At 35.4% G+C, this 12,500-nt stretch overlaps 2 protein-coding genes across 23 annotated transcripts in view; one reads left to right on the top strand and one right to left on the bottom strand.

Moving 5' to 3' along the window:
- LOC136845769 (mucin-2-like) overlaps positions 1-12,500 on the bottom strand; it is a 1,649,806-nt gene that overhangs the window by 154,805 nt on the left and 1,482,501 nt on the right. The gene's annotated exons all lie outside the window — the stretch shown is intronic.
- Positions 1-12,500, top strand: part of LOC136845726 (large ribosomal subunit protein mL38-like) — a 30,590-nt gene that overhangs the window by 11,657 nt on the left and 6,433 nt on the right. For all 3 annotated transcript variants that reach the window (XM_067115950.1, XM_067115943.1, XM_067115933.1), the window contains 2 exons: positions 9,087-9,910; positions 11,586-11,782. In XM_067115950.1, coding sequence (XP_066972051.1) covers positions 9,089-9,910; positions 11,586-11,782 — 1,019 coding nt within the window. In that variant the 5' untranslated portion in view covers positions 9,087-9,088. The remainder of the gene's footprint in view (positions 1-9,086; positions 9,911-11,585; positions 11,783-12,500) is intronic.

The raw sequence follows: 12,500 nt of genomic DNA, 5'->3' as shown, positions 1-12,500 counted from the left end.
ACATTCCCATACTAGACTAAAGGAAATATTTTTCAATTATTTTTAAAAATTCAGCTCCATAAAATGATAATGGAGTTCAATGTATTTCTGAAGAGTAAGGGGTTAGAAGACACTCTAACACAATACACTCGACCACGGCTTTGGAAATTATACTAGCTTTAATGCCACTTATTCTCGCTTATAACATTAAGGTGCAGAATGAGGTAAAAATAAAAATACATAAAAATCATTCGAGAACTATAAATAAATTCCCATTGGACCAGTCACTACTTAAAGGATTTCTGAGAACAGACTTCGCAATACTAACAAGAACTCAGTTTTGATGACCAAACTAATTGTCACGCCAATTTATAACAACCCACTACAAATCCTGGTTTTATAGGTGAAATAAACACTAATGATGTACAATATTCAGAAACAAATTTTTTAGTAAAATAATGTGGAGAAAGACAAATTGTTAAGCATGCGTACCTTTCGTTCCTCTTGTGATTATTTCTATTTAATTGACTTTCTGACATACTGGTTCCTCTAGATTCACTTACTGGCAGTTATATTCCGTAAGAGAGAGAGAGAGAGAGAGAGAGAGAGAGAGAGAGAGAGAGAGAGAGAGAGAGAGAGATATTTTGTCATGAATCTGGTGCATAAAACGAACTGACCCATACAAAGTTTGGGGAAAATGCAATGTTTTTTATTTATTTTTCCAGCATCTCTCTCTCTCTCTCTCTCCCTTTTAGTATTGGCACTTCTGCCGAAGTCGCTTTCCAACCGCAAGACGCATTGGCCCGCAGTCGCCATGTAAAAGGATATCTATTAGGGGGGGAAAAAGGAAAAAGATAAAAAAATAAAAACAGGTATTTCCTGAAGCAGGTGGCTGTTTGTGGACGGGTTACTTGAAATAGCTTCAGACCGCCTGGTCATATTACGAAAGTGCAAGATTATAACACACACACACACACAAACGTACACATACAGACACACACATATGTACATATATTTAATAGATATGTCATTTGTACATAATAATATCTTAATACATACATATAATATATAAACAGTATATATATACATCTATATCTAGTCTAGTATAAATTGATATATATATATATATGGTTATATATATATATATATACCGCTATATATATATATATATATATAATTGCTGTAAAACAAACCTGCTAATTTACCAGCCTATCAAATAGTCAAAGTGTAAAACAAAGACTTGTTCATTCTCTACAAAATGCATCAACCTCAATGCACAGTAAACAATTCTTTCACTTTAAGATTATCCAGGAAAGGTCATAAGTCACCAAACATTCCGTATATAAAACATAACAGTGGACGAAGATTTCTGAACTCCCAAATATATTATTAGATAACAAACTAACGAGATTATTTTTTTCGTGATTATAAAGAAAAAAACTCTAGTAATAAGTTATAATATATCTTAATTAAACGGAATAATAAGCGTTCAGGAGTATCAGATAACTAAGTTTCTTCAATTCAATTATTAGAAATTTCAATAACGTCTTTCCATTCACTGGCAACTGTGTGATTTAATCTGTAAAGTTTCAAAGCCTGGAAATGAAGGCTGTAAATGATGTTCAAAAATCAAAATTATACATTCGAATACCCAACACTTGATAAACACTACTATGCCTAATAATATTTACCTGGTTTATTCGTCACGGGGCGCATAACAACTTAGGATTTGATAACGTAATCCAGTTTCGAGATACATATCTTAAAAGGATGCACATATTATACTCAACAGATAGGATTACCTCTTATCTAGTCTAGTCAAATTGACTAACTACTTTGTGGTTCATAATGCCATGTAGAACCGCTTAGAATCAAATTTCAGTTCTTGATTGCTGTAAGTTTCAGCCTCTGCTAGCAAAACCTTCCTTTAAAATTAGTACAAAAGTGCAATTCCATTCTTGTTCATTCTCTACAAAATGTTTAAACATTCAATGAAACAAGACAAAAGGTCAAATTAACTTGTGATTTAATTCCCAGACCCAGTGCTTTTATGTTAAAACAAAGACAGAGGTTTGAATGCAATATAAATTAATAGACATAAACCAACATATGATAATTATATAAACACAAACATCAATATGCAAGAAAAAAAACCAGCATAATAATTCTAGAATACATAATTCTAACTCCAAAACATCTCAGGAGTTAGCAAACTAGATTCTTCTAATTCAACATTTATTTTCACATGCACGAGCCCCCCCCCTACATATAACAAACTGTCCTTCGAAATAACGCGACAAAAGTCAACCTGTGAAGAGCTTGTGAAGGAGAGACTAAACAAGTCCAGAACAGGTACGAAAACATCTTCCTCAACAGAGACGAAGCGTATTACCTGGTTTATTCTCGTCACGGGGCGCCATTCCGTAATTCATAACTTCATCTGTTATGCGAAAACACAACAGCAGAAGCTAGGTACAGAGGAAAAGGGATACAAAAAGAAAAATGAAAATGAAATAAAACGCTTTACACTTCCAGGCACCTCGCAGACAAGTAAAAGAGGACTTTTGCCAACTAAATGAGCCTTGTTCTCGAAATTAAAATGAACAAGCTTAAAACAAACTAAAACGAGTTCGGTTCGAAAATAAAAGTGAAGGAATGTTCCAGCATACGCTGTAACTTAATTAACACCGTGATTTAATTAGACCATCTTTTTTTTTTCTTTAAAAGAACTCTTCAAATACAGTGTTTGGCTTTAATTAAGATTCAAAACGGAAATGGTAAAATGAATTCTCGTGTTCAACAATGTTTAACTAAATAAAGCGGATGGCTCTACCCGATCGGTCTAATTCGATCAAAATGAATTTAAAGTTTACTATAAGTGGTAGTGTAATCAGCCTGTATTAAAACACATGCACGAGCACACACCACATACATACATACACAAACACACACACACACACACACACACACACATTTACATATATATATATATATATATATATATATATATATATATATATACATATATATATATATATATATATATATATATATATATATATATATATAGAGAGAGAAGTTCAAAGGTAAATTAAAATAATTTGAAATCATTTTGAACTCCACTCTTCTCGCTATCGCCCTACGTTAGCTGCAAAAAAAAAAAAAAGACCTTTCAACAGCTAACAGCTTCAGTATATTTAAATTAAATGTTATTTTTGTAACATATGAATAAAATGTCTTTTCGAATAAGAGGAAAAAAAGAGGGGGGCGGGGGAGGAGAGAAAGAGAGACGAATGATTGGGAAATGTACGTACTGCACTACATTGAGTACATTCAGTTAATTTAAAACGCCACTGGAAAGATTCATTGAAACTTCATTCAGTATTTCTTCGTAATATGTTTTTTTTTATAAATATATATGTATATATATATATATATATATATATATATATATATATATATATATATATATATATATATATATATACAACATATACATACATACATACATACATACATACATACATACATAAATACATACATACGTATATATGTATATAATTTATATATAATTATATACAGTATACATATATTTGAACAGGTGTCATTGTACTCAGTACGGCCGTAAGACTCTAGCATCTGCTGTGCAGCAAAGACGACATTGCTGCTGCAGCTGCTGCTGTTGCTGTTGCTTCAAGGAGCGAAGCAGCTGCTGCACAGACAACAGCAGCCACAGACATTCAGAACTTTGGACCCAGACTCTGCGAGTTGTGCTCTGGGGACAAGAACCTAATCGAACACGGGCAAGATACGTCTCGCTGTCTCTCTCTCCCGGGTAATGAATAAACACGTTGTCGAACAACACCTCTTCCGAAGTCGGCTGCCATATACTTTTGGAACGGGGAGTGTGGATGGTCTCACCCGCCCCCCTCGCCTCCGTCGGTGTGGCGGGGGAAATCTACCAAAAGTCTCTCAAAAGACTATGCAAGACCTCACCTCTCTGGAGAGAGTGTGGGGAGGGGTGGGGGACTGGAAAGGGGAGGGTCTTCACAACCCCCTTGGGTTGTCATGGCTTGGTTTTGGATAAGGCAGTTTTCCTAAATGTCTTTCAACAATTGTGTGGGTTTTTTTTTTTAGAAACTTAAATAAGCTTCATTTTCTTTTTCTGTTCTGCTGTTTCTCTTTATACATTTGGAAAGTATTTTTATTCCTAGTTCTCTTCGCCTAAGTTATCTTTATCCTTTATATTTTTCGAAATCTTTTAATCTTTTATTTTTCCAAACACCATTCTGCTGAATCTTGGCTTTCTGAATTTATGGTCTTTATAACTTGTTCCAAGTAGTTGTTTGCCCAACTTGAATAATAATAATAATAATAATAATAATAATAATAATAATAATAATAATAATAATAAACATTACTGATCATTATAGATATTAAGACAAAAATACAAAACTCGGACCACAAATACCATTGCCTTTCCCGACCTGAAAATACAAAATTCAGCCATGGATGAGAGCGCTCGTGCAATCTCTTAAATCCATAATTTACGGTTCCATTCCGATGACATTTCTCATCAAAAACTTAAAAAGAAAGATAAAAAAAAATGGCAAATTTCAGCGAGTCACATCTATCTTCCTTTTTATCTCTCCCAACTGTCTCGTGGAAGAGGAGCTATGATCGTTCCTCTCTCTTTTTTTTACTTCCCGTTCTCTCATCTGTTCCCAGTTGGTCCTCTCTCTTTTTTTTCCTTCCCGTTCTCTCATCTGTTCCCTGTTGGTCCTCTCTCTTTTTTCCCTCCAGTTTCTCTCATCTGTTTCCTGTTGGTCCTCTCTCTTTTCCTCCCGTTCTCTCTGTTCCCTGTTGGTCCTCTCTCTTTTTCCCTCCCGTTTCTCATCTGTTCCCTGTTGGTCCCTCTCTCTTTTTCTCCTATTTCTCTCATCTGTTTCCTGTTGGTCCTCTCTTTTTTTCTCCCCGTTCTCTGTCTTTTCCCTGTTGGTCTCTTTCTTTTTCTCCCCGTTCTCTCATCTGTTCCCAGTTAGTCCCTCTCTCTTTTTCCCTTCAACTCTCTCATCTGTTCCCTGTTGGTCCTCTCTCTTTTTTCCTTCCCGTTCTCTCATCTGTTCCCTGTTGGTCCTCTCTCTTTTTTTCCTCCCGTTCTCTCATCTGTTCCCAGTTGGTCCTCTCTCTTTTTTTTCCTTCCGTTCTCTCATCTGTTCCCTGTTGGTCCTCTCACTTTTTTTCCTCCCGTTCTCTCATCTGTTCCCTGTTGGTCCCTCTCTCTTTTTTTCCTCCCGTTCTCTCATCTTTTTCCTGTTGGTCCTCTCTCTTTTTTTTCCTCCCGTTCTCTCATCTGTTCCCTGTTGGTCCTCTTTCTTTTTTTCTTCTATTTCTCTCATCTGTTCCCTGTTGGTCCTCTCTCTTTTTTTTTTTTTTTTCCCTACCTCTCTCTTTTTCCTTCCCATCTCTTGTTCCCTGTTGGTTCTCTCTCTTTTTTACTCCCGTTCTCTCATCTGTTCCTATTAGTCCTCTCCTTTTTTTCTTCTATTTCTCATCTGTTCCTGTTGGTCTTCTCTCTTTTTTCCCTCATCTGTTCCCTGTTGGTCCTCTCTTTTCCTTCCCGTTCTCTCATCTGTTCCCTGTTGGTCCTCTCTCTTTTTTTCCTTCCCGTTCTCTCACCTGTTCCCTATTGGTCCTCTCTCTTTTTTTCCTTCCCATTTTCTCATCTATTCCCTGTCCGTCCACAGAGAACGAAACGACCGCGTAAGTGCCGCTTTGTCTCAAGCTGGTTCTTGATTAAAGATAAAAATAACGATACGACTATTTGATTTCCAAGTTATACTTAGATGTTTGGTCAGTATATAATAATAATAATGATGATGGGTCGTTAGTGGCGCCCTCGCCTTTCATTTAGATGTTTGGTCAGTATAATAATAAAATTTTTTATTAATAATGAACTCAGGCCTCAAATGGGTCGTTGGTGGCACCCTTTGCCTTTCATTTGACAGTCCTGAGATCGATCCCGATGTGGGTTAAAAGTAAATAATAATAATAATAATAATAATAATAATAATAATAATAATAATAATAATACTCATGTGCTATTAGAATTTAATTTTTTAACCAACATAAGGATCGAACCCAGACCTCCAAAATGATGGGTGGTTTGCGCCGCCCTTGCCTTTCATCTGATAATCCTGAGTTCGATCCCGATGTGGGCTAAAAGTAGATATTTGCCTAATAATAATAATTAACACACAACCACGCGTGTAATGGAAATAAATTTGAATAAACGTCCGGATCGATGAGTCGCTGCCTTTCATTTAAGAGTCCAGGGTTCGATCCCGATGTGGGTTACAGATTCGATAATAATAATAATAATAATAATAATAATAATAATAATAATAATAATAATAATAAAGTATATTTAGTTTAATCACAAGATTTCAACATATTCTAATGATAATAATCATTCTCATTAAGTCTATAATAAGTTTTAATAAAATAATTTCAACGTACTCCATTACCGATAAGTGACTGCACAGCGCATGGAATCACGAGAGACTGACTGATTGATTTGATTACCTACACTTGCTCTGCATTATCGTGAGATTAATTAACCTATTCTGAATCAGAGCTTAACATAATCATCGCATATAGATTTTAACACTAATGATACAGTCGATATCCGTGGAGCCAATCATACTAATTGGTAATATTATTGAAAACTGCTTCTTATGACAATTATCTGATGTAAATTGACATATGTTGCGAATGTTGCAAATTACGCATTTGGTCATAGATCAGATTACTGGTCAGTTAACCGTCATGGAGAGGGAGAGAGAGAGAGAGAGAGAAACCGCGTACTTTGGTCCTATGTCAGTTATCCTTCACATTATCACACACACACACACACACACACACAGAAAGAGAGGGAGAGAGAGAGAGGGAGTCAAATTCTTTATTCCATTAAAAATGGCTATTACATACATTTCATTACTCATTCTTGGGTAACACAAGTCCATTCATAGTTTTGTACAGAGTTTCTTTATAATAAGCAATATCCATTATCACAGTACTTATATCTAGTATACTGGAGGCATTGCAATATCTCTTATATCTGAAATAAAAACTTAAGAAATATCGAGAAAGTCCGGCTACAAAGCTCAACTTTAACCGAGCACCGGGGCATCAGAGAGCCAGTTCACGTCCTAACAATCAGATCATAAAAAAAAAGACAATATCCAAATGCACGTGACGGATTTAGAAATGCAAAGGCAATGCTTAACGTTTCCTCTAAAGATATTCGTAATAAAATCCTCAAAAACCACAAACACGGGAAACTTTATAAAAATTTATCATATTATGCTGTGGAGAGTAAAGATAAGCATTTAAAATGTTTATATTAGCTCCTGGCAGTCTCCTTTCAAGAGATGTTAAGATTATGATACTAAAGTATCATGACAACCATTATGTGATACCAAGAAGATGAAAAGTAAAGACGGACGTGGTAAGAATATGATACTAACGTATAATGACAACCATTATGTGATACTAAGAGGATGAAGGGTAAAGAACAACTAAAATCCTGGTGTTGGATTTATGTAAAGTAAAGATGAAGATTTCGAATAACGATTTTTGGCTACTTGTAAACTTAACGCGAGGGTATTTTTGACCTCATTTTCTTCACAACGCTGCAATTCATTGCATAATCGAAGACCTCCACCCAGTAAGGTCAGGCAGAGATAAAAGTAGATAAAAGCGAAATTTCAAGACAAAAACGGGAATAAAAAAAAAAAGTGGGGGGTGGGGGGGCGGCGAGAAGCATACGTGGGATGACTATCAATAATTCACCCTGTATCTCTGACCTTTGACCTAGTGGGGAGTTCAATATCTCACTCAGCCAGGTCAGCATATCTGAGGCACACCCTCCTGATTTATTCACGAGTTCAGTGTTCCAAGGGCCACGCCGCAGGAGCTGGAATATTCCACTTAATTTTCATAGATAGAACTTGGTTCACACGGACTGAATCGGATTGGAAGATCAATAATAATAATAATAATAATAATAATAAGATCCCTGAAAAAGAACCTGGAAAAACTAGATGCCGAAGTAGCTCCACGACTCATGCAGAAGAGTGTGCTATTAGCAACAGCGCACATAGTGAGAAAAGTGATAATAATAATAATAATAATAATAATAATAATAATAATAATAATAATAATAATAATAATAATAATAATAACATATGTAGGTAGAACACCCTCTTTTAAGCATGTTTCATTGAAAGTGATAGTTGCATCAGCTGCATTCAATTTGTAAAGAGTTTTCTCAAACTTTCTACTAATTGCTTCTTCGAGGTCACTGCATTCTTCCAGTAACTCGCCGATGTTTTTCATTCTTTGGAGGGGAAAGTAGTTGCAAACTGGGGTAGTTTTATTTAGGAAGAATACACACCTCATCAGTTACCATCATCGTTACTCTGTAAGTGATGCGGTGTATTCTTCCTGAATAAAACTACCCCAGTTTGCAACTACTTTCCTCTCCAAAGAATGACAAACATCTGAATGCAGTAGCCCTGAAAAAGCAATTATTAGAAAGATAGTGAAAATTCTATATAAAGTGAATACAGCTGATGCAGCTATCATTTTCAATAATAATAATAATAATAATAATAATAATAATAATAATAATAAAAATAAAGGCGGTTAACTTTATATCACCAACGACAAGGAAAACTTAGGTTTTAATCTTTATTTTCTAGTTGGTTTACGATCATAAGAAGTTTAGGCATGTAATAATTTTGTTCAGAACTAGCGTTTTCGTTTTCTTAAATGCACTTAATACCCAATCTAAATGTGAAGGAGAATATATAGAAAATTTATTCTCTCTTACTATTAATATATATATATATATATATATAATATATATATATAATATACTCACTATATATATATATATATATATATATAATAGTAGAGAGATAATATATATATATATATATATATATATATATATATAATATATATATATGTATGTATATATATACATACACGTGTGTGCGTGCGTGTGCATGCTCCTATAATCTAAATTTTCCTTTTTCCAGCGATGTTGAACCGTGACAACAACTGGACGACAACAATAGTCTTGTTATTGTTGCTGGCACTCTTGAGCCAGTGCCAACTTCATCATCACCACCGTCACCAAAACCCCGAGAGCCACCAGATAGTACCTCTGTCAACACACCCGATCTCTCCCGGCGTCGATAGGAAGGCGACGCAGGGTCTGGCGGCTGTGCAGAGATTCAGACAAATCCTCCGAATACACGAAAACCAACAAGAGACAAACAGATTCCCGCAGAGTTTTCCAGATCTTCCAGCGAGCCGCCTAAATCCCCCAGGAAGATCAAAGGCCGGTGGAATTCCAGAAATATCACGGGTTCAGACCTCCACGGCGGCCTCATCGCTCGATCATGGGAAGGGGTCATCCCACACTGCGAAAATACTAGCGACGTCTGTCAGCCTCGCCGTTCCAGGCACTGGAAACAGCTTTCCAGGTTCTGGAAAAAACGTTCCAGGCTCTGGAAACAATTTTCCAGGTTCTGGAAAAAACGTTCCAGGCTCTGAAAACAACTTTCCAGGTTCTGGAAAAAATGTTCCAGGCTCTGGAATCAACGGCACCTCGATAACCCCAACGCAAACTAACTTCTTCAACAAAGGTCATCAAACGGTACCAAACCAGTTTTTTGCTCCTGGAATCGACGTTCAAGAGGGGCTGAGAACCCCCGAAGCCCCCCGGGTACCCGATATACCGTCGCATTTGCCGCTGGATCTCGCCAACCGCCTTCAGGAGTTTCCGAGCCTCGCGGCATCTTTCGAACAAGCAACCGTTCCAGCTTCTCTACACTCGTTCTTTGAACCTACACAAAAGGTAGCAGTAAATGCGTATGTGTGCGCATGTTCACATACATACACAGTCATAGTAGTAGTTCATACACATGAATAATTTATAAATGCAAGCGTATATATGTTAAACATTAATTTGCTTACCTACATAAAACCTGTAATACATACACATACATATATAAAATTAATAAACACACACACACATAATATATATATGAAATGTTTGTGTGGGGAAGTTTATATAAGTGATGCGTAGGTGTTTGCATTTTTCCATTTGTAAAATATAAAAGTTCTTGTTAATTATTCATTTATAAAAAATGCATGAAGTTTTAAGTTTATTTACTCATAAAACATACGGCGTGAGGGATCTCGCACGATGAATTAAAACTCACATATTTCCAAGCATAAAAATAAAATTCTACGTTGCGCGCTTATGAAGTTCCCAGCAACATCTCCATAATTTCATAAAGACGCTCACACACTTACTTGAAAAGACAGGGACTAAAACAAATCTATCTGGATATCTATTAATTATTTTTAATTCGTGAAATTTCTCTTTGCCACGGACACTGGACGTATCAAAAGCACCTACGCTTACATTTCTCGCATATTAATTTATCGTATGAGCTGACGAAGCACGTGCATATTTCTTCAATTCATTAAGTTGTAAAATTCTTATATCCATTTTTGCCTTCAGGTAAAATGTGAGGAAAACACCTGTGTATTTTCCATGTCATTTCATCAATGTCTTTCCTCCAGGTATAAGCATAACACCTGATGAAAACATCATGCACATTTCTATCTTCCTATTAATTTACTCTTCGACAGGCATATGCGAAGAAAAACACCTGTTTGTATGGAAATATCTCACCAATTTATTCTTTGTCTGGCACAGGCAGAATAAACATCCACATCTGGATATCACGTTCATCATTTTATTACGCCAAGCATAAGCAGAGGAAATCACTGACAAGGAATGACAGCATTGAAAAAATCATATATATTTCTATCATCCGATCCATGTTCTCTTCGACAGGTGCATGCGGAGAAAATCACTTGTTTGTATTTAAATATCTCATCAATTCAATCTTTGTCAGTCAAAGGCAAAGGAAAAAAATTCGCATATTTTGTTCACCAATTTATTCGCCAAGTAGAACCGGAGGAACTGACCGACGAGGAATGTCAGCTATGAAAAACATATATATTTTATTATCCCACAATTTTATTCTTCGACAGGTGCAAACTGAGGAAAACACCTGTTTGTACTTAAATACCTCATCAATTTAATCTTTGTCAGTCACAGCCAAAGAAAACATCCGCATATTTTGTTCTTCAATTTATTTCGCCAGGCAGAAGCGGAGGAACTCAATCATCCTATCACTTTACTCTTCGACCGGTACAGGCGGAGAAAAACACCTGTTTGTATTTATATATCTCATCAATTTAATCTTTGTCAGTCAAAGGCAAAAGAAAAAATCAGCATATTTTGTTCCCCAATTTATTTCTCCCTGTAGAAGCGGAGGAACTGACCGACTAGGAATGGCAGCAACGAAAAACGTCAAGTATATTTTTATTATCCCAACAATTTATTCTTCGGCAGGTACAAGCGGGGCAAAACACCTCAACTTATCCTTTGCCTGTTACAGGAAAATTAAAAGCATCCACATCTGCATATCTCGTTGATCAATTTATTTCGCCAGGTAGAAGCGGAGGAACTGACCGACGAAGAGTGGCAGCAATACCTGGCCAGCGAGTGGGGGAACCACCAGGTGATCCCGTCCCTTCTCGACGCGCCCCCCACCTTCGTGGCAAATGTTAATTACGGGGATCATCAGTGTTTGCACCTGGGCAACGTCCTGACGCCAGCGCAGGCCAAACACAGGCCGAAATCCTTTGAGTATGAATAGTGCTGCTTCGTTCTTAAAGTGATATAGTTTGCTTTGGGATAACTCTATTGCAAATCAAATTAAATGAAATAGTCGCATCAAGATTGGACGTACAGCAATTCATCAGTAATCATTTGCGCGATATATATATATATATATATATATATATATATATATATATATATATATATATATATATATGTAATATATATATATATATATATATATATATATATATATATATATATATAATATATACTATATATATATATATATATATATATATATTTATATATATATATACACACATATATATATGTATATGTGTGTGTATATATATATACATATATATATATATATATATATATATATATATATATATATATATATATGTATATATCTCACATTTGTTGAGTTGTTTATTGTACCCACGATTTATGGGACTTATTTCATTTTGATTTACTATCGTAACTGCCTTTAATATCCCAGTCGTGCATGAGTGCATATGCTTCACCCAAGAGGTCAGTGGTGAGCTTTCTGCGTAGGTGGATATAAAGCAGTTAACATTGGGCAAGTTTTATGCTTGGGAAATATGGATGTAGGGTAGCAACTTTCTTCCTGATTTAATATATGACATAAATATAATCATATATATATATATATGTATATATATATATATGTATATAATATATATATATATAATATGGGGGATATATATATATATACATA

This window comes from Macrobrachium rosenbergii, chromosome 2 (assembly GCF_040412425.1).
Source record: "Macrobrachium rosenbergii isolate ZJJX-2024 chromosome 2, ASM4041242v1, whole genome shotgun sequence".
NCBI classification, from domain to species: Eukaryota; Metazoa; Arthropoda; class Malacostraca; order Decapoda; family Palaemonidae; genus Macrobrachium; species Macrobrachium rosenbergii.
Note: the sequence above shows the minus strand (reverse complement) of the source record. Positions and strands in the feature narration are given on the sequence as shown.